Source organism: Pelodiscus sinensis, chromosome 1, assembly GCF_049634645.1.
Source record: "Pelodiscus sinensis isolate JC-2024 chromosome 1, ASM4963464v1, whole genome shotgun sequence".
Taxonomy (NCBI): Eukaryota; Metazoa; Chordata; order Testudines; family Trionychidae; genus Pelodiscus; species Pelodiscus sinensis.
The window spans coordinates 118,226,559-118,250,287 of NC_134711.1; the positions used below are offsets into that span (position 1 = coordinate 118,226,559).

Genomic DNA, 23,729 nt, shown 5'->3' on the forward strand with positions numbered 1-23,729 from the left:
ACTGCTGCTGTGCATATTGTAACTGTTTTGTTGGTAAACACAGACATTTCATATTGAGAGCTGGAACAACCTCTTTCAGTGGCAAAACTCTTTTATTAACATAATTTAGAGTCAATAGCTCCCACTAAAATCAGAGGATCAGTATTTGCCTCAAAGTTATCCATAACAAAAACAGATAATAACTTGTATTAATTATATTTTCTTCCACTTTCATCAGCACATGAGTTTTCTAGGAGAATTATCAATATGAAAATGTTGATAGCAAAAATTTGAATCAGGGTAAATTTATTATTCAAAAGCAGTTTGATAAATTTCCATTCCATGCTGCAGCAATGTTCTCCTTCCCCTACCAGTTTTCCAAAGCAAAGTTGCAAAGGGCAGTAAAATAGGTCTTGTGAAGATAGTGTGATCTAATAGGTAGAGCTCTTGACTGGGCCACTGGAGACTTGGCTTCCATTTCTAACTCTGCCATTGACTTATTGTATGAGTGTGAAGTAGTCTCTTGATCGCTCTGTGTTCATTTTCTCCTTTGTCCGTCTTATTTTAATTAAACTCTTCAGGGCCAGAGCTGTCACTCACTGTGGCTACGTCTAGACTGGCATGATTTTCCGGAAATGCTTTTAACCGAAAAGTTTTCCGTTAAAAGCATTTTCAGAACAGAGAGTCTAGATTGGCAGGACGCTTTTCCCCAAAAGCACTTTTTGTGGAAAAGCGTCCGTGACAATCTAGACGTGCTTTTCCACAAAAAAACCCCGATCGCGAAAATGGCGATTGGGGCTTTTTTGCGGAAAACAAATCTGAGCTGTCTACACTGGCCCTTTTGCGCAAAAGGACTTTTGCCAGAACAGGAGCAGCATAGTATTTCTGCAAGAACACTGACAATCTTACATGAGATCGTCAGTGCTTTTGCGGAAATTCAAGCGGCCAGTGTAGACAGCTGGCAAGTTTTTCGGAAAAGTGGCTGATTTTCCGGAAAATCTAGCCAGTCTAGACACAGCCTGTGTGTTTGTACCGTGTCCATAATAATTTATCATGGAACTTAATAGCAACCTTAGTTACCGAGAGAGTACTACTTCCCCAGCCTCTTTAAAGATTCCAATAAATTCAAATGGAATTCTTAGCTGAGAAGCACAAGAAAATTGGTGGTAATGGGGGTATCAAATTAGTATATTACATCATAGCATAGAAAGATATGACTCTGCCATTCCTACCCCAAAAATAAAGCAATGGATTAAGTGGTATCTGCATATATGGTACATATCCATTTCAAAGCTCTCTCAAAGTTTTCTATAGGAGAGCAACACATATTCTGGTCCAGATTTCCAATACTGAGTGCATCCAATTTTCCTGCATGCACTACTGGGTTGTGGACAAGCTGGTGAGATGTTACATTGAAGGTGCAGTTGGTTCAGGGCTGGCCTTACCATGAGGCGAACTAAGGCGGCTGCCTCAGGTGCCAGACTGTGGGGGGGCACCACTAGGACCCAGAGTGTAGAAGATTGTGTCTGCTGTTGAACAAGGCATTTTAAGTTGTTAGTTCTCCTTTATTGGGGTAGGTAGCAAAGCAGTACCATGAGAGAAGTAGAACAGGAAGAAAGAAGAATTGAGACCTTTCAAAATTTTGGCCCAAGCAAGGGGGCATGGGGGCATCATTTGAGCTCCCCACCTCAGGAGCCAACATGTTGTGGGTTGGCCCTGAGATGGTTGTTGTTCAAGTAACTATACATTCTTTTTCATATACACTCTTCAAACTTTCGGTGAGCAAGAGACATTTTTTATTATATACTTTGAACTCCATTTAATCCCTAGTTATAAGATCTATTTTCTTGCACTGAATGATAGAAACTACGCTGGAGGAATACAATTGTATCTGTAAAAGTCATTTATGTGAACCCATGAGGGAATAGCTTGAGTGTACATTCACACTATCCAGGCACATAACCTCAATTAACTTTTAGAAACACAAATATTTACAGCATTTCCTGTAACACATTCACCCCTTATAATGTTTTCCACTACGTCCTCCCAACATTTACATTATATTTTCCATCATAAATTGGTCATACTGGAGCATACTGCCCCTATATCTGAGCAAACATTCTTGTTGCAAGAGTTTGGATTTATAGGCCTATATCATAAAATGGATTAGCTGAGTGGATTATAACTTAATAATTGATTGAGGAAAGCTGAACAATTAATGATGAGGGCTTTAATGTTATAGAAATGCCCTATATGTGTCAATTCAAATCAGTGCTAGAATAAACAAATCTATATCCTGCATTGTTTTTCATGTTCAATAGATAGCAGTAATACCAAACATAATACGGCATTTCTGAAGAATTATTGGCTAGTGGGTGTGGATTCTTACAGATGAATAGCCCAGAGTAATTTATCAGAAGCATATGCATCTGACTTAATTTTAGGAGAGGCTTCAAGATTCAGGTTCAATGATTAATCAGACTTAAAACAAGACTATGAGTTTGAATTCTATGGCATCATAATCTCACAAACTTCTCTCATGAGAATTTCATGAATCACCAAGATTTCTACCATCTTGAATGATGGAGCTATAATGACACTAGCCATTTCTGTGAAATTTTCACGGAAGCGAAATTGGAGTGGAAATTTTGGATTTGACCTCAAACTAGAATGATGATAGTTTAAATCCAGGATTTCCCCCAAAATTCTAATGAACAGGTGTGAGATTTTTGTGGCAGCCCTTTAGTATAAATATAGTGTTGTATATCCTGATAAAAATGTGCACAATAAAAAAAACCCTACACTAACATATCCATAAAAAATACTTGCATTTCATTTGCTTCTTGGGCCTAAGCAATGTTCCCTCTAATCTTTTCCATTCATGTGTAGATTTTTTCCATCTATGTGAGGAATAAAATTTTATGTGCGCTGAAGCATATGCGAATGTGCACCACCAACAGAAACAAAAAACTTAGCTTTGGGTATGCTGCTGATTATAATCAGTTGTGTGGCATTTGAATTTCTCCTGAATGGCCACACAAGTGCACAGCTTACAAGGAGCACTGATCCTGACCCATTCTAGCTCTCACACACCTCTTGTTTTGTTTCTCTCGATCACAGGGATCTGCAGGAGCTTGATGACAGCACCCAACTACCTTTACTCTGTCACTTCTCAGAAACAGCTGAAGGCCTCACTACCATCAGAGCATTTAGGTTTGTAAACATGTACTTCCTGTTTGTTGTCTACTCCCTCAGAGTGGTGCATAAGTCTTGCAAATAAAGCAGGCTTCTTTACGCAGGGACACCCAGGAAAATTAATATGAATTAATGAAAGATGTGGATTTAGAGAGGATTAGTTAAACTTAATTAAAACCTTGTGTGGACACTCTTACTCAGAATTAAAGTGGTCTTAATTTGATTCAGCCTAATTCAGTTTGAAATTGAATTAAACTAATAATGTTGAAAATTAATTTGGATGAATTTTACTGAGTGTCCCTGTGTAGACAAGCCTTAAGTATTTATGTGACTCCCATTAACTGAGCACTTCACACTCTTTAATGTGTTAAAGACTCCTGCAAGGTAGGGAAGTATTACAGGGTGGACCTTCTTGGTCCGGAACCCTTGGGACCTAAGTGGTTCCAAACCAGGGATATTTCCGGAGATCCCTCGCAGCCATCAGCCCCACTCCAGAGCACCAGCCCCAGCCACTGGGCTCCACTGCTGGCCCTGGCTGGGGCTGCACTCCCCTCCACCAGCCCCACTGCTGCCAGCCCCACTGCCGCCAGTCTCGAGCAAGGCTGCGCTCCCAGCCTCTGGCCCCATTGCGACAAGCTGTGGCTTGCGCTTCTAACCCTGGTCACCCCCACTCGCAGCTAGGCTCTCTGGTCCAGCAACATACAAAGTCCTGCTAGACCATGGATGCTGCCAGACGACAGAGTATTGAATTTTCAGCCTGTATGATACTCATTTTATAGATGGGGACTGTAGTAACAAGATGTTTTGTAATGAAGTATGTAGCAGTGCAGTGGACTGACGTCAGATCTTCTAAGCCCAAGCCTGGCTCTCTGATATTTTATGGGTTTGTAAACCTTACTGGCAGTATGTCTTACATTTATGATAGCTATGTCTCAGCGCACTGTTTCTGCAGTTGGATTTATTTCAAAAGTGCTCCAGGAATAAGTCATATCTCAAGAGAAAAAAAGTCAGATGCTAAATAAAAGAAAAAATGGGCCACTAGGGGATCAAGAACATGAGTGAAAGCAGAAAAGGTCACAGCTGGACTGGATAACGAAACAGAGATTATTAAATTACCATATGAGAGTAAACCACAGAATCATAAAACATGCAGCCACTTTGAGGAGCTGAATGATGTTAGCAGTCGTTCCCACGCACAAGACATTGACCGACACTGCCACTGGTCTTACCAATGAAAAATAGAAAAAATGTCATCATTTTGTTTGAAATGTGATCTTTTTTCTTTTTAAAGTAGATAAATGTAATACTGTACACACAAGCGGCACAGAATATGAGAGACTATGTAATCTCATTCCAAGAGGACTCTTCAGACTTTCCAAGGCATATAATTGTTTTCCAATCTCCATTAAACATGCTGGCTAAATTCTATACTCAAATGTCCTTTGCATACATCCAGAGCGACCCTATCAAAATTCCAACTTGATTATCACCAAATACCAAATTAATGTAAATTGTACTATTTTTGCATGCCCATAGAATTCCCAGTCAGTGCCAGTTGCACTATGTTGCCACTTACACATGCCTTTTGACCAAATTAGACCCAATATGTAATCTAGATCGGTGGTTCTCAACAAGGGGTGCACATACACCTGGATGATATGCAGAGATCTTCCCCAGGTACATCAACTCAGCTAGATATTGGCCTACTTTTACAACAAAGTACATAAAATACACTAGTGACATTGATACACATTAAAATTTCATACAAACAATGACATGTTTATACTGCTCTAAATACTATATGCTAAAACATAAGTACAATATTTATATTCCAATTTATTTATGTTATAATTATATGCAAAAAGGAGAAAATTACCAATTTTTCAGTAATAGTGTATTGTGACACTTTTGTAGTTTTAGGTCTGATTGGGTAAGCAAGTAGTTTTTAAGTGTGGTGAAACCTGGAGTATACAAAACAAGCCAGAGTCCTGAAAGGGTACAGCAGTCTGGAAATGTGGAGAGCCACTGACTTAGATCGTCTTATCCATCACTGCTAAATTTGGCCCAGATACTTCCATTAAAGTTGAGATACTTTAGGCAGAATTTAGTCCAGTATATCTGTTTCCACCAGATAAAGTAATAAGCGAAGGAGTGCTCCTTCTAAAAGGCTGACTTGGGTAAGCGGGTTTCAAAATACCCTGATTGCCACATTAGGGCTGTGTCTAGACTACATGCCTCTGTCGGCAGAGGCATGTAGATTAGACAGATCAGCAAAGGCAAATGAAGCCGCGATTTAAATGATCGCGGCTTCATTTACATTTACATGGCTGCCGCGCTGAGCCGACAAACAGCTGATCAGCTGTTTGTCGGCTCGCCGCTAGTCTGGACGTTCCCCCTGTCGACATCAAAGCCCTTTGTCGGCAGCCCCGTTATTCCTCATGGAATGAGGTTTACCGGGGCTGCCGACAAAGGGCTTTGATGTCGACAGGGGGAACATCCAGACTAGCGGCAAGCCGACAAACAGCTGATCAGCTGTTTGTCGGCTCAGCGCGGCAGCCATGTAAATGTAAATGAAGCCGCGATCATTTAAATCGCGGCTTCATTTACCTTTGCTGAACAAACAAATCTACATGCCTCTGCCGACAGAGGCATGTAGTTTATACGTACCCTAGGTGAACATAAGAATGGCCATACTGGATCAGAACAATGGTCCAGCTAGCCCTCTCTCCTGTCTTCTGACAATAATCATTGCCAAATGTCTCAGAGAGTGTGAATCGAACAGGGTAATTTGTGGAGTGATCCACCCCATCCTCCAGTTGCAACTTCCAGCTGTCAGAAGTGTAGGGACAGCCAGAGCATGGGACTGTGTCCCTGATCATCTTGGCTAAGACTATACCTACACTGGACTTTCACCAATAAAACTTTTGTTGCTGAAGGAGTGTGACCCTTGCCCCCAATCAACAAAAATTTTACCGATGAAATGTAACGGTGTGCACTTTGTCAATGGGAGATGTTCTCCCATTGACAAAACTCCCACTCTTCATTGTGGGTAGTTTTATTTTGCCAGCAGGAGAGAAATGTCCTATTGACAAAGAGCAGCTATACTATGTGCCTTACAGTGGCAAGAATTTAGTGGCACAGCTGTGCTGCTGTAAGCTATTTAATGTAGACATAGCCTAATAGCCACTAGCAGATTCTATGAATGTATCTACCAATAATTCTTTTTCAAACCCAGGTATACTTCACAGTATCCCCTGGCAATGTGTTCCATTGGTTGGCTATGCACTATGGTTGTGTCTAGACTGGCCAGTTTTTCCGGAAAATCAGCCGCTTTTCCAGAAAAACTTGCCAGCTGTCTACACTGGCTGCTTGAATTTCCGCAAAAGCACTGACTTCCTACTGTAAGAAATCAGTGCTTTTTGCAGAAATACTATGCTGCTCCCATTCGGGAAAAAGTCCCTTTTGCGCAAAACTTTTGCGCAAAAGGGCCAGTGTAGACAGCTGAGATTTGTTTTCTGCAAAAAAGCCCCGATCACGAAAATGGCGATCGGGGCTTTTTTTGCGCAAAAGCGCGTCTAGATTGGCCATGGATGCTTTTCCGCAAAAAGTGCTTTTGCGGAAAAGCGTCCGTGCCAATCTAGACGCTCTGTTCCGAAAATGCTTTTAACGGAAAACTTTTCCGTTAAAAGCATTTCCGGAAAATCATGCCAGTCTAGACGTAGCCAATGTGAAGTATTTCCATTCGTTTGTTTTACAACTGCTGTCTATCAATTCCATTGGGTGACCTCCCCGCCCTGCGATTAGTGTGTTATGTGAGAGAATAAATAACACTTCCATATTCATTTTCTTCACATCATTTATTCTTTTACCTGCATCTATTATTTCTCTCCTCAGCCTCCTTTCCAAGCTGAACAGTCCCAATCTTTTAAACATCTCCTCGTGTGAAAGCATTCCATACTCCTAATCATTTTTCTTGACCTTTTCTGCATTTTTTTTTTGTAGTTCTAATGTATCTTTTTTTTGAGATGGGATAACCAGAACAAGATGCTGCCCAATTGGAGCCTTGTTGGCCAGGCTGCTGCAGGAACAGCTGCACCAGCCCCAGCTCCAGCATACGGAGAAAGCCATCTGCCACGTGGCCTGCCCCGGGAGCAGCCGGGCAGCCATAACATGGCCTGCCTTGGCTGTGTGCCAGAGTTGGAGCTAGGCCACACTGCAGCACCAGAGCAAGCTGCCTGTCACACGACCCATCCTGGCTGCAGCCAGTTTTCATTATGTGGATGTACCATGTATTTATATACAGGCAGTCCCTGGGTTACATGGATCCAACTTACATCGGATCCCTACTTACAAATGGGGTGAGGCAACCCCGCATTAGCTGCTTCCCCCCAGCAGACCAGGAAGACACAAAGCTAGCGCCCCTCCCCCCAGCAGACCAGGGAGACGCGGAGCGGCTTTTCTCAGCAGACACCTCAGCTTGAGAATAAAGGACTGAGGGAAGTGAGGTGTGGGAGAATAAAACTGAGCTCTGGAGAAATGTTTGGCTAGAGTTTTCCCTACCATATGTACCAGTTCCGACTTACATACAAATTCAACTTAAGAACAAACCTACAGTCCCTATCTTGTACGTAACCCGGGGACTGCCTGTACTGTCTTTTTGACATTTTCTAATTATCAGTCGCTTCGTTAATGCTTCCTAATGATCTGTTAGCCTTTTTGACTGCTGCTCCACACTGAGCAGTTACATTTCCCTTGAATTAACCCTGCCCACTCATCAATAGAACCAAAAAGAATTAGAGATCAAAGGATGATGGGCAAGAGCCTCCTTACCTAGCTCCCAAATAAACCACACTATAAACTTCAAGCGAATAGGCACACTGCAAACAAACAAGCAAGCAACACACGGCTAGTGAGAGAACAGTGATCCTGTAACCACCACAATAAATGGAGGTATTGCCTGGCTCCGTTCCATCACTTAGGGTATGTCTACACTACCCCGCTAGTTCGAACTAGCGGGGTAATGTAGGCATACCGCACTTGCAAATGAAGCCCGGGATTTGAATTTCCCGGGCTTCATTTGCATAAGCGGGGAGCCGCCATTTTTTAAACCCCGCTGGTTCGAACCCTGTGCAGCGCGGCTACACGGGGCACAAACTAGGTAGTTCGAACTAGGCTTCCTAGTTCGAACTACCGTTACTCCTCGTGAAATGAAGTAGGAATAAGAGCCTCCGGAAAAGGGTACTTTTTCCGGAGGATTGGGGCCAGTGTAGATGCTCTTTTCCGGCTTTTTTAAAAGCCGGAAAAAAGCGGCGGACATTTTTATTTAAATGCCGCGGGGGATATTTAAATCCCCCGCGGATTTCCCTACTACGATAGGTGAAATTTACATGCCCCTTCCGGAAAAGGGGCCAGTGTAGACGAGCCCTTAGTGAAGGTCTTGCTCCCATGGTATTAATTCAGTGTCCTGAGAGAAGAATGAGGAGGGTTGCCACAGGACGGGCAACAGACCTGTTGCTTTGGCAGAAGAGAGTGTGACCAAAGCCCTACATTCAAAATGCAGTTCTCAGTTTTATCCATCTGTGAGGCCTGATAACACTGCAGGTCAAAATCTGGGCCTAGCCGTGCAGGGTGCTGAGTGCCTCCTGAGCATTTCTGACTACCCTCAGTTCACAATGTTGTCAATGGAAGGCACATGCATAGTGCCTTTTAGATGGAGTCGAACACCTCACAGGGTCAGTCCTTTTATTTTAGAAAATCAAAATGGACTGGGTATGGCAGAGGGCAAAGGGTAGCCCCCTGAAAAGCTGGAAGCATCAAGTTGGAAGGATCACACCTAGTTGCTTTAATTTTTCACAGCCATTGTTGATAATCAAAACCTTCCATTTCATTCACCTGTCAAGCCAGCCTTCTTTCTCCAGAATCTTAGGGCTTTCTCAGCATGCTAATGTTTTCTTATAAACCTGTTTGTCACCCCTTGCATTCGGAGTTCATTATGTAGCTGGATGAAATAATGAAGCCCCTCAAGTAGCTTACCACAAAGCACTGCACTTAAATTAGATTGAGATCTCAGTGACCTTTTCTGACGTCATTCTGCTCGTCATAAAAAGTCTAGGAATGTTCAGAAGATGAGCTTGGTTTGGATGAAAAGATGCAGATTGAGTGTATCAGAGTTTCCATTAGGAAAACAGGGTGAAGTTATTGCCAAATAGACATTAAAAAAATAATTACTGTATTTTCACCCTTCCTGCTTACTGCTATGACAGAAAGTTCTTTGCCTATCACATTTATAAAACATGTGAAATACTACCAAGAAAAAAACTGGGTCAACTGGGAAACAGTGAGGATGGTCTCCAGTCATCAATGTTATGGTCTTCTCACCACAAGGTCCTGAACTTTTAAATACCAATTATTTTGAAACAGGAGTACAAGCAGTCCCCGGGTTACGTACAAGATAGGGACTGTAGGTTTGTTCTTAAGTTGAATTTGTATGTAAGTCGGAACTGGTACATATTGTAGGGGAAACTCTAGCCAAACATTTCTCCAGAGCTCAGTTTTATTCTCCCACACCTCACTTCCCCCAGTCCTTTATTCTCAACCCGAGGTGTCTGCTGAGAAAAGCCGCTCCGCGTCTCCCTGGTCTGCTGGGGAGGAGCGCTAGCTTCGCATCTCCCTGGTCTGCTGGGGGGAAGCAGCTAATGCGGGGTTGCCTCACCCCGTTTGTAAGTAGGGATCCGATGTAAGTAGGATCCATGTAACCTGGGGACTGCCTGTATTTGCAATGGTAAAACAGCTTATGAGGTGTGTCGTGAACTTTGGCTGTTTCTTTAAGTGATAATGATTGGGACTTGAATAAGTAATTTCGGAAGCAAGAAATGGCTGGCTGCCAGGTTGGGACAGATGAGCTGCAGTATATCACCCTAAATTCCTTTAATTCAAAGGAACTAGGTCAATTTACACCAAGTGGGGCTGAGCCCCCGAAGAGTAGATGTGATGCTTACATAACCTATTGGTGTTGTATTGAGTATTTTATTGGTTTCTAAACATCATTGCGATTACAAAGGAGGGAAAACCAACCAAAAGGTGAAAGAACCAATTTGCTATTGTAATTTAGAAATGATTTGTGATACAGGTTTTCAGACATTTTGTGGCTGTCTGAGGAAATAGCTGAGGTAAATGTTTAAGAGGGGGTGGTGGGTCAATCTGCCCAATGCATGAAAAGCACTAGCGGTGTTGAAGGAATCAAAGGGTATGTCTAGACTACACCTCTCTGTCGATAGAGAGCTGTAGATTAGGCACGTCGAAATTGCTAATGAAGCTGGGATTTAAATATCCTGTGCCATATTAGCATAAACATGGCCACCGCTTTTTTTTTAATGGAGTTTTTTCGAAAAAACCCAGCAGTCTAGATGCAGATCTGTCAAAAATAAAGCCTTTTTCGACAGATCCTGTAAACCTCATTTTTTGAGGGATACAGGATGTGTCGAAAAAGGCTTTATTTTCAACAGATATGCATCTAGACTTCTGGGGTTTTTTTCGAAAAAACTCCATTTCGAAAAAAAGCAGCAGCCATGTTTATGCTAATAAGGTGCGGGATATTTAAATCCTGGCTTTATTAGCAATTTTGACATGTTTGATTTGCATCCCTCTGTCGACAGAGGAATGCAGTCTCGACGTAGCCAAGCAGTTGGCTTCTCAATCAGATTTTGGTCGAAATGGGAAATCTCTGCTCTGCCCTTGCTCGATGGTGTAGTAATTCAATGCTGAGTTATATCAGTTGGTAAGAAATTTGGGAGGATGAGGGGAGCCAAGGCTCTGCCAATTCCCTTCCCCATCCATTTGATTATGTGGGTAGTTGTGGGTAAATAATACCTCCTTCTGTTGTACACCCAGTCTGGCTAACCTGCACAAGGATGGGGTTCTTACCGCCCCCTTACTGTCTTTCACAGACATGTACACTGACCCACAACCCAACCCACTGCTACCATTTGTAGAACAAGGTGCTGCTAGTGTAAGGTGTGGTTCTGAGGGGAGAATTTTGTCTTGAAGTTGGTAAGAGACATAGTAAGTTCAGCAAGCTGTCAGGCTTTTTAAAAAAGTATTGAACCTTTTGTGCACGTGTGTGCTATAATGTACTCACTTTTCTGTCTGCAGGCATGAAGCCAGGTTTAAACAACATATGCTGGAACTAACAGACACGAACAACATTGCCTACTTGTTTCTGTCAGCTGCCAACAGATGGCTGGAGGTCAGGACGGTACGTCCAGTTTAGTCCCCTCTATGATTTTGAAACCTTGGAAGCAAACAGAGATTTCGCATGATGCATAGAGGGAGATAGTAGATTAAATTAATCTTACCATGAGTTTTGTGTACTGTGAGCCTTAAAATAACTCAGGGTTGTTTATATTATAGCAGCCAGGGGGTTTGTGGGGATTTTTTTTTCTTGCTTGGCTTGCAGTTAACAAATACAGGACTCCTTTATACTTTGGTGTGGGAATATTGGTTGTTCAGAAAAGAGTGCAACAAAAAATATCTACATAACTTGAAATAAGACTTTCTGTGCAGCACCTGAGGTCCTGCTCAAGTGAAAACTATTTTCAAAGGGTATGTCTACACTAGCCTCTGTTTGAACTAGGGAGGCTAATGTAGGCATTCGAAGTTGCAAATGAAGCCTGGGATTTAAATATCCCGGGCTTCATTTGCATCTTCCCGGGTGCCGCCATTTTTAAAAGTCCCTTAGTCCGAACTCCGTGCCCACGGCTACACACGGCACAAAGTAGGTAGTTTGAATTAGGATCTCTAATTCGAACTACCGTTACTCCTTGTACGGTAGTTCGAATTAGAGATCCTAATTCGAACTACCTACTCCGTGCCGCGTGTAGCCGCAGGCACGGAGTTCGGACTAAGGGACTTTAAAAAATGGCGGCACCCGGGGAAGATACAAATGAAGCCCGGGATATTTAAATCCCAGGCTTCATTTGCAACTTCAAATGCCTACATTAGCCTCCCTAGTTCGAATTAGGGGGCTAGTGTAGACATACCCAAAGGGAGTTTTCCAAAGGGTGTTTTCAAAGGCAATTTTACAAATTTAGTATTAATTTGGTTTTTGGTTTTCATGCCACTTTTCATCTCTTGAGACCCCAAAGAACTTCCCAATTGATGGGCCCAGTCTGGAGGACCTCACCTGCAGTCTGATTCTGCCAGGATACCCTTCAAAGTCTACAGGGCTATTTGTGGAGTAAAGGACTGCTTAGCTTGTGTAAATTTGGCAGAACTGGGACCTGCAAAAAGAAGAGCTAGGAATTTGGCAGCAATACCAAGTACCGAATTCTTTTTGTTGTTGTTGTTGTTGTTGCTTTTCACTTATGTGTGGCCCCCAACTGCATTTTCTGTGAGTCAGCAGCCTCCAACCCAAAAAAGATTCCCCACCCCTGATATATGTTCTCAGTAAACTGGGCATATAGAGCCTCCCTCCACACTCATGATATTCATAAGAGTCATACAAAATTGTTGTCCCTCCCTACTCACCAGGCATTCCAAAGAAGGGCCAAGGAATAAACAAGGCAATGTTCTATCCCACTGTGGCAGAGGATGAGGCATACATTTCACTCTTAGGAAGATTTGGTGTCAAGTGCACTGCACTTGCACCTTGAGGTCTCCATGGGGCATTCTGCTTCCTTGGACTTCATTGGGGCCACACACCTCTGCACCACTTCTCACCATGGACAGGAGTGAGCACTGAATAAGACCCTCAGGATTCAGCCCTGTACCATATCAGTGAACTGTCGTGATGCCCCATTTGTACCTGCTAAAAAAAGATAAAGGACAAAAGCTAGCCTTGCTATAAGCTATTGCAACTGCATTAAAATCTCCTAACGTTGGACCTGCTGAGTATCAGTTTTCTCCAAAAAATACATATCACTTCTATCAGCTTTTTGGGATCTTAAAATACATGAGGAAGAATGCATTCTTGCCAAGAAATAGCTAATTTGGCAGTGTCCAGTGGTATTATCACACAGAGCCAGAGTTTCAGAGTAACTGAACAACTCCTATTCCAACATCTGATGGAGACCCAAGCGTATTGTACATCTATTGCACTTTCTTGCTATGGATATTGGGGTTAAAGGCCACTATCATCTTCACTTATCATTTCCTACAAGAAGATTAACTGAGAAGTATTCATTGTAAGTTGTAAAGGGAAAGATTCTTGGCTGAAAAGAGGAGAAAAATCTGAAGAAAAAAATGCTGACTGAAATTCATGACAGAATTGCAGCGCCAGATGATAGAATTTAGGTATCATTGACCTGACTATGTCCAAGAATCACGTCTGGTACCTAGAAATCTACAGTTGATCATTTTAATATTAATTCCTGACTCTAGCTGCAAAACTTTGATAATAAATTTACAGGATGAATTGAGGCTTCTTTAAAAATGTGAGGAATCAGCTTTTTAATCCATCTCTAATATCTAGAGTTCTACAAAACAGCAGGCTGTCCCTTTACAGTAAAATATTTCCATCTTCAAATGAGACCAGCAACATTTCTGGCTAAAATGGTGTATATTGGGGGGTTGGGACAAAAGGGGGTGTCAGTGTTTATATGAGTGTCATTTTTATGATGGACAAGATTTTTCAAAGAGGAATATTGGTTAACTCACTAGTCATTTTGGATACCTGCTTTTTGGTATCTAATTTGAGACACCTAAAATGAGTCTGATTTCCAGAAAAGTGGTGATCACTTGTCCTCTGAATATCAGGTGTCTTCAGGGTGTCTCTAGTTGGTCACTAACAATGGCTGGTCCCTTATGAAAACTTCAGTGTCTGAGCTAATGACAAGGGATGTATAGAAGATGCTTCATGATATTATAAGGTTTTATTTTGGCACCGGACTTTAATTCAACATGTTTTATAGGATGTCTTTCTCTTCCTTTCCTCCTTTTTAGGACTATTTGGGTGCTTGCATAGTTCTTACTGCCGCTGTTACTTCCATCATCTACGAGCCCGATTCTGGGTTTCTGGGACTGGGTCTCCTCTATGCACTGACGGTATGTTCTAAAACAAACATCAAGAAACTTGAGACCAATCTACTAGGTTTCTGGTGGTGTTAAAAATATCTATACACAGTTATCTTCCAACTTCTCTTCATCTCGAAAGAAAAAATCTTGCAAATAATGGACGTGGGCCAAAGCCAAACAAGTTCAGGACAACTTGGCCTTGCTTCAGGTTTTGTGAGCAAATTAAAAAAACAAAAAGATTCCCAGGCCTCATGTGCTCCCAAGGATAAAAAGAAAATTAAAAGTGCATTCTAGACCCTTCTGTGCCCTTTGTTTTGCACTACACCATGTTGTTAAAGCTGTGTACTGTGAAACCTATTGTAAATAATGATCCAACAGATCTTGCAAACTCAGTGACATAAAGGCAGAATTTAACTGAAGATCAAATAAAATCATTACTGGAAAATTTAGGGTGAAATTAGGATTAGAGGTGTGATGTCTCCACATTTTGATGATCAACCAAATGAGGAGTACTATTACCTGTCCAGTTCTGAAAATGTATACTGAGGCTGAGAAACAGAACCAGGTTTGGAGTCTGGAGGGTTGGGAATGGAGTGGTCAGATGTGTTTGAGCAGAGTGGGAAAGCAAGGGACCTGTAGAACTCAGGCCTTTCCCAGGGCCATACGAACCAAAATGTGTTAGCCTTCAGTGCACACTGCAAGTCCATCTTTTATCCCTTGCTTGTGAAGAAATGGGGGGAAATGGAACAGAGTGTATTTGCATTATCCATGCAAACAGATTAGAGTCAGCGGTTAACTGAAGTTTGAGACATATTTTTTTAAATGCATAAATAATTTCTAACTTGTTACCTCCCACTTTATGCCCTAGAGTATCACTTGCAAAACTTTGGATGTGGTTCAGTCATTGGCTACTTCACTTGAGACGTTTTCAGTTGTTTCTCTTTGGGAGTCCAAATGTGATGGAAAGTGGATGAAAGTAAAGCACTCATTCTGCTGCTCCCTTCATAGCTCTTAATCATAGACCCAGAGTCCTCCCAACGCGTGAAATGTATCCAAGTTTCTGGGGATTATACAACCCTGATGCAGATTTAAATGAAATGCAGCGCTCTCAGGATGCCAGGCTTTTATATCAAATCTGTCAACGTTAAGATTGCAATTTGTATTTTCCCCAAGCAGCAGGATTATCTGTAAACGTAATAAACCTCCAACCCAAGAAAGATGACCATGGATTTGGGTGTCTAAATGGCAAGAGAATTCCTTTGTGCTCTGCCTAGGAATTATTCTATCATTTGTGCATGCTCCTGAAGACTCTTGATTGAGAATTTCAGTGCAAATTGCTTACTATAAAACTCCATCTATTTGTAACAGTGCTTGTTCAGTGGCAATAAGTGGAAGTAGGTGACTTATTCATAACAAACTTTTTATTTCTCAGGCTTTAGTCCTCTTTTCTGTTTGCAATGATTTGTAAAGTATTTCCCCACTTTTCTTCCTTCATAGACTCATTTCACAGCCTATGGATTGTCTATGAATTTTACTTCATAGTAATGAACACCTGAAGTTCAGTTCCTATAATTTATTGAAGCTTCTAAATAAGTGGCCTAATTTTCAACCATACTTATCACCCAGCAGCTCCTACTGAGGTCAAGCTACGTATTTAAACACCTCAATGTGGATTTAGCACCCTAACTTTTCAAGGACATTTTATAAACCTCAGCCTGTGAGTTAGTCATTTTTGGTTAAGGATAAATTCACCTAAATTATATGGTATTGTTTTCTCGTCCTTGCCTGGATGACTGAAATTTTGGCAAATGGGGTGAATACAAAAAATATCAACTAGCAAATAACTTTGTGGCATGGCTGGCTTGTTCCGCTGTTGTTCAAGCCCACAAATGACTCAGAGATCTTTTAGTTATAGAACACTCCATGCTGTTTATTTGCTATATTTGTTTCAACCACCCTTATCCCTATATAGCCTTCTACCTACAGTCCCTGTGGAAGCCTCCACTTCTGAAAGAAAGCAAGAGAGAGAGCACATGTGTGTGCATCTATGTGTGTGCATCTATGAGTGTGTGCACATACATAGATACATACATGCATGGGTGCATGCATGTGCTCACGCTTTCTGTTTCCCCTCTCTTGTTTCTTTCCTGTACATTTTGTATCTTCTGCCTAATCACACATCATACATCTCTTGAAACCTTATTATGTCTTCTTTAAAACAAGGTATAATGTAGAGCCATCAAATGGTGTCATTACCATAGAAACAAGGATAAGCAATGACACTATCAATATGCTAAAATGACCACGTGGAAATATTTGTATTTCTCTGTATATTAATTCAAGGCATAAAATTTGATTTCTTTATGACCGCGACACATCACAACAAGGTAAAACAAAATCTGATAATAAATTGGTAGAGGTCTCATCAAAATATGATAGCACTGGTGACATTTCTAGTCGAAATCATTATTGTCATCTTGTTCATGTGGACTTGTGGATTTTGTCTATACTACATTTTTTTAGACCAATCTTTCACAGCTTTTGCAAACTCATAATATTGTATTGTGTGCAATGTATATTGTTGACTAACACTAATTCTAACCTGTCTGAAGTGTTCTGGAATTAAAAATCTGGCATGCAGAATATTTCAAAGAATATAGTATTTCAAAATCTAGTATGGCATGTATAGTCAATTACAAATTAAAACTTTCTACCATGAAGTCTAGTTGCTACATTATATAGATAAAAGCTTATAAATAGAGAACTGTTATGTTAGGAATTCATGCACATTTATATCAACCCCCTATGCAGTACAAACTATGGGTATTCAATTGACTCCACTGGTATACAAACTTCAGTGTGCAACTGATCTGATCAGCAAATTTCAGCTGAAACTAAAGAAAACTATTACAATGGTTTGTGAGATACTTAAACAATTAAGAATAGGAGATGTGAAAACATTTCATGTTAGTATATTGCAAGATGTTGATATTCATCATTTTGCCATATACTAAACAGCATCATCAGTTCTGAGGAAAAATATTTGACCATGCAAGATGAATAATAGCTTTTATATCATATAGTAGCTTTGACCACTAATCACCACATTTATATGTTGAAATTAACTTTAATACTAACAACTGCAGCCACAGTTATTTTGCAGAGTAGCAAAAAAGGACTCTCTCATTTGGGGTATCATTATTTCACCTCATTTCATAGACTCATAGGAGATTATGCTTGGAAGAGACCTTGGGAGGTCATCTAGTCCAACCCCCAACTAAATTATCCCAGCCAGGGCTTTGTCAAGCCAGACCTTAAAAATCTCTAAGGATGGAGATTCCACCACCTCCCTACGTAACCCATTCCAGTGCTTCACCACTCTCCTCCCTAGTGAAATAGTTTTTCCTAATATCCAACCTAGACCTTCCCCACTGCAACTTGAGACCCTTGCTCCTTGTTCTGTCATCTGCCACCACTGAGAACAGCCTCTCTCCATCCTCTTTAACCCCCTTCAGGTAGTTAAAGGCTGCTATCAAATCCCCCCTCACTCTTCTCTTCTGAAGACTAAATAAGCCCACTTTCCTCAGCCTCTGAGGCTCATAGGTCATATGTCTCAGCCCCCTAATTATTTTTGTTGCCCTCCACTGGACTCTCTCCAATTTGTCCACATCCTTTCTGTACTGGGGGGCCCAAAACTGGATCCAGTACTCCAGATGTGGCTTCAACAACGCCAAAAAGAGGGGGGCAATCACTTCCCTCTATCTGTTAGGGTACATCTACACTAGCCCCCTACTTTGAACTAGGGAGGCTAATGAGGGCAATCAAAATTGCAAATGAAGCGCGGGATTTAAATATCCCGCGCTTCATTAGCATGTTCCCGGGCGGTCGCCATTTTGGAAACTGATTAGCTTGGAATAACTGCCTGCATCTACACACGGCAGTGAAACAGGAGTTCGAAGTAAACCCCTTAACTCGAATTAGCTGTTAAACCTCATTCCATGAGGAGTCACAGCTAATTCGAGTTAAGGGGTTTACTTCAAACTCCCATTTCACTGCTGCGTACAGAGGCGGGCAGTTATTCCAGGCTACTCAGTTTCCAAAATGGCGACCGCCCAGGAACATGCTAATGAAGTGCAGGATATTTAAAACCCGCACTTCCTTTGCAATTTCAGTTGCCCTCATTAGCCTCCCTACTTTGAACTAGGAGGCTAGTGTAGACATACCCAAATAGTGTAACAATTACCAGACAACTTGTGTTTGAAGTCTCTTCCCCTTCTCGTTATGTGATGCAGATAACCAACTATTTGAACTGGGTTGTAAGAAATTTAGCTGACTTAGAGGTGCAGATGGGTGCTGTGAAAAAAGTGAACAGCTTCCTGACCATGGAATCTGAAAACTACGAAGGCACTATGGGTATTGTACTATAAATCCTTTTTATTTTCTGTGGGTACCATAAAAATAAGCACATTGCATTTCTTCCATTCGTGATCATGCAAAAAACACAGAGACCTTGGGTCAGATTCTGTTCTCATTTACATACAGAGGCAGATTAGGGATTTGTGGGGTCCTGGGACAGAGCAAGTGCAAGTTCCTCCCCATCCCTTCTGCCTGCAGTCTTCCTCACTCCCCCACCAGTGCTCCTGCTGGGGAAATGTGGCCAGGGCATGGGTGCTTGCCTGTCTCACCCCCCAGCTGGCACTGCTGTGGTTGGGAGCTGGGTTGGGATATGGGGGCTCCCCCACATGGTGCTCCTATTGGGGAGCAGGTTCAGAGTATGGGGTCTTCTCATCTGCACTAGGATTCCAGCTCCAGCACCAGACCCAGTGCTGACTGCAGTCTCAGCAGGTGCCATCCGGCCTAGCCATTTTGGAACAGAATAAAGAGAGGATTCCTAATGTGACTACAAACAGATGCATGGTAAAGGGGAAGGTGCAATGAGAGTGACTCAGTGGTAGCATTTACAGACCCTGTAAATATTTCAGACCCTTCTCAAGTCCCGAAAGACTGGCCACAAGAGGGGGAAATCAAGATTGAAAACTTGTGTGTCCGATATGAAAATAACCTGAAGCCTGTTCTGAAGCATGTGAAGGCTTACATCAAGCCAGGACAGAAGGTAAAGTACTTGAAGCTGATACCTTTGTAGCAGCATCTGTCATTTGTGGAAATGAAGACTCCCCCATAAAGACAGCCCATTCATAGGAACAGCACCAAAACAGAGCCAACATCCTTTGCTGCACCCAAAGGATGGTCTTGTGGCTAAAGCAAAGGGCTAAACTGGGAACCTATGTAATTCCATCATCATCACAGATTTCTTGTGTGGAACTGGGCAAGTCATTTAACAGTTCCATACTAAATTTTATCCCATCTGTAAAATGGGGATGAATTAGACTTACCTACCTTGCAAATGTTACAATCTAATATGTAAAGGAGAATGTTTGTAAATGTGTGTGCACTAAAAATTTGGACACTATAAGAGCTACTGCAACTAAACTTTCTATGGGATAACCTTTCCTCCAGGAGAAGTACTCTTGGACCTGATCAGACCTGATTGGGCCCAAGCTCAAGCTGTAAAAATCAAAAAGCAACCCGCTGTGCTGCGCTGCGCTGCAGGGGCCACCCCGCCCACCTAGGTCCCATGCCTGCCACCTGGGGCCCCTAGAGCCATCCAGGACTCACTCTCTCCCAACTGCAAGGTTACATAAGTGACCCTCTTTCCCTCCACCACCCCCCATGCTGGCATGCAGTGCCCCGATCCCCTCGGGCACCCACCCTGCCCCCCGTGGCACCTGCAGCCCGGGCGTGAGCTGGGGCACCCCTCCCGCGTGTAACCTCCCCTCCATCCAGGGTCGCACCCCACCCCGTTCCAGGGATGACGCAGACCTATATTTAATCCCTATTCAAATCAGTGCAATTTTTCTACCATTCAAAAAAAGATAATGGACTACTGTTTTTCTACATTTTGTTCCTCCAGTTCCTCGAGCAACGCCAGGTAACTCCAGCTAGTTCATGATAATTTGTAAAGCACCAGGAAATCCTGAAGTCAAAAATGTTTATAGAAATTCTCTTATATGATATTAGAATGCCATATAATATATAAAAACTGCTAATTATAATATAATACTTATTATTATAAATACTAGACATATCGGCAGCAACAATTATTGTTCTTATTATGTATTGGAGATAAATATTTTTATACCGACTTTTTCAATTGCCTTTGATGGGGAGAAGAGGAGTCCTTCAGGCCCTGATTCAGCAAGGAACTGAAGCATGTTTCTGCATTTCAGTACATGAATAGTCATGCATAGTGGGACTACATAGTCATACATAATGTGAGTCACATGTGGAAGGGCCTTGCTAAATTGAGGCCCTGCTGGGCAGGCAAACCCAATGTATGGAAATAAGAGACATCATGATCAAGCATCTGATCTAATGTATACCCTGAGTTCTTGTAACACTTTGCTCATATCTAGCACCTTAAACCGTCTAGACTGGCATGATTTTGCGCAAATACTTTTAATGGAAAAGTTTTTCCGTTAAAAGTATTTGCGCAAGAGAGCGTCTATACTGGCATGTGCCTTTGCGCAAAAGCATCCGTGCCAGTGTAGACGCTCTCTTGCACAAGAAAGCTAGGATGGCCATTTTAGCCATCGGGCTTTTTTGCACAAGAAATTAACTTGGCTGTCTACACCGGCCCTCTTGCACAAGAATACTTGCGCAAGAGGGCTTATCCCTGAGCGAGAGCCTCAGAGTATTTGTGCAAGAACCACTGATTTTGTACAGTACAAAGTCAGTGTTCTTGCGCAAATACTCACGGCCAGTCTAGACAGGCAGCAAGATTTTGTGCAAAAGCGAGTACTTTTGTGCAAAATCTTGCCAGTCTAGATGCAGTCAATGAAGTTTAAAGCATACATACACTCCCATTAAGGAGTGCATTGGTGAACATAGGTTGACACTGTGGTTACATACATGCCCCTGTCCCTACTGCAGGCATGTCCAAAGTCCGGCCCGCGGGCCAATTGCGGCCCGTGTTCTGGTTTAATACGGCCCCACAGGTAATTTGGCAATATCTATCTTTTATGGCCCCCAACGAATCCATATGTATTGAGATGAATACAATTGTAAAATCTCAGTTAATGTCAGTTGGTCTAAATCAGTTATAAATATATTTGGACACAACATGTATACTTGGTGTTATGTTCCTGTTCATATTTTTTGAACTTAAAAGTTGAGGGACAACCTTTATTACCAATAATATGTAATGTACTTTACAATGTTCCTGACATATATTTCAGCTTCCTGGATTTTTTTTTTTCATCTGGCCTTCAGATATGAAAGGCAGAGTGATTTAACACCTGTTTAGATTTGTCATCCATGTGACGAAATGAAAAGTATGCTCTTTGCAATAAACTTTGCATAAAATAGTTAATTTGCATTTAATTTTAATGGTTCAAAGAATGTCAGGCAAAATGGTCGGCCCTCACGCATGTTCACTTCATCAAATCTGGCCCTCTTTGAAAAAAGTTTGGACACCCCTGCCCTACTGGATCTGTCAGCAATGTAGGCAGTCATCACTATCCTGTCTTTGTGCCTTCCAGCCTCTGGAGCAGCCCACATACAAATTTTCCTTGTGGGAATACACACAGGAGAACCCTCTCTCCACTCCTTTGCAGACATGGTATATTTGTCCTTTCACTTTTAAGCTGGTTTGGGAGTTTTAGCGATATGGGTTCAATTTCAAATTTCCTTCCTGGGTCCAGAGTTTGATTTATAGGTCCCTTCTCCCCAAGATCTTCAGAGCAGTGACAGTTTCCTCTCTTTTGTAGGTTGGGATCTGTGGTCGCACTGGCAGTGGAAAATCATCATTATCCTTGGCTTTCTTCAGAATGGTAGACATATTTGATGGTGAGTTGTTATGGATCCTCACTAGACCCTAGCTATGAAACTGCTATCCCATTCCCCATACCATGTCTTCAAAAGCAAGCAAGCAGATTCAAGGCTTATGTCTCTGCTTTCTGTCTTCTCAAATCACTTGTCTGGGATGAGGTGTGTTATACCCACTCTTCCAAACTGCAGAGCACCTCCAGGCAGCAGCATTCAATTCTGCAGGAAATGCTCCGCTCATCACTGGATCTGGTGTCCAGTCCCTATTTTATGGTCTGAAAGAATAATGTACTGTGTCTAGATGAGAAGAGAAAATATGTAACTCTCTGGTGCTTATAGATTTCCCCCCCACAAAATAGGCCTGCCATAACTGAGTGTGGTTCAGTGTGAGCAAAATAGACACTGGTGTTCAATAAATGCAGTTCCTCATATTTTTTTTTCTTTTATTGTGGTTCCCCACTATTGTATTTGAAACTGTCTTAGAATTCCAATGATTTGGAAACCCCTGTTATGCTCTTACTCTAAAGTCTGGGAGGGGTAGCCAAGTTAGTCTGTATCTGCAAAAACAATCTCTGTGACTTCTACTCCATATATCTGATGAAGTGGTTTTTACCCATGAAAACTTATGCCCAAATAAATATGTTAGTCTATAAATTCCACAGGACTCCTCGTTTTTACTCTAAAAGAATCCCATGCTTACAGCCCAGAAGTGATTGTATATCTGAAATGTCTGGCTGTGAAATCCAATCTGATACAGGAAGACAAATAAATCAGATGCTCTTAGGTTAATTCATGTTTATGCCCATCTTTTTCTCTCCATCTCCTTTCTGTTTCTCTCTTTTCTCCACTCTTCCTGCACCTCTAACTTTTCTTTCTTTGGAAAGCACTGACTTTCTTTTCATATTTGCTTGACACTTCCATAGTTTCCCTTTTTATCTCCATTGTCTCTCCATCTTTCTCATGTTAAATTGACTCTGGTCCCTTTGCTCCCATCTCTTCATTAAAGCCATTGGCAAAGCTCCTGTTGACTTCAGTGGAGCCAGGATTTCATTCTGTGTCCATTTTGCTTCCTCATTCTGTTAGTTCTTTGCACTCACCAGTATTCCATGAGGACACCTGCCCACCAAGGATCCCCAGCATTCTCTTTCTCTTGGGAGCTCACTTTTTTTTACCAACTCCCCCCTTTTCCCAAGATATTCTGTCCTAATGTGCCCTTCCTCTCACTATTACCCATATTTTCTCTCTGCTCTTTACTGCCTGGTCCACTCAGGCATTTCCATTTCCTCTGGTATCTTCCCAAACCTCCCCAGGTCCTTCTGGTTCCCCCTCTGGATTAGGTTCCCACACACACCAGTCAAACCAAATCTTTTTCCCCCACCAAAGATCCTGTTTCCTTTCTTCCCAGACTCCCCACTTACCACGTGGGGAGGTAGAGAGGGTTAAACTGATGCTGCCGCAGCTGAAGACCAGCAATCCAATTTTGTCCCAGTGAAAGTGCAAGATAATCAGATTTTAAACACTATGGAAGAAATTCTGGTCCCACTGAACTCCATGCATGTGGCTGATCCCACTGCAAGCAAGTTAAGCATGTGCTTATGTGCTTTGGAGCAGGGCCAAAGCACTCGGCATCTTGCAGGCTACTACCTTGTTGGTTTTACAAA

The 23,729-nt window shown here is 42.0% G+C and overlaps 1 protein-coding gene across 11 annotated transcripts in view; it reads left to right on the forward strand.

Moving 5' to 3' along the window:
• The window catches only part of ABCC9 (ATP binding cassette subfamily C member 9), a 132,149-nt gene that overhangs the window by 96,318 nt on the left and 12,102 nt on the right, over positions 1-23,729 (forward strand). For all 11 annotated transcript variants that reach the window (XM_075898383.1, XM_075898389.1, XM_075898363.1 and 8 more), the window contains 6 exons: positions 3,100-3,192; positions 11,326-11,428; positions 14,113-14,214; positions 18,477-18,597; positions 19,167-19,297; positions 22,011-22,089. In XM_075898383.1, the coding sequence (XP_075754498.1) occupies positions 3,100-3,192; positions 11,326-11,428; positions 14,113-14,214; positions 18,477-18,597; positions 19,167-19,297; positions 22,011-22,089 (629 nt within the window). The remainder of the gene's footprint in view (positions 1-3,099; positions 3,193-11,325; positions 11,429-14,112; positions 14,215-18,476; positions 18,598-19,166; positions 19,298-22,010; positions 22,090-23,729) is intronic.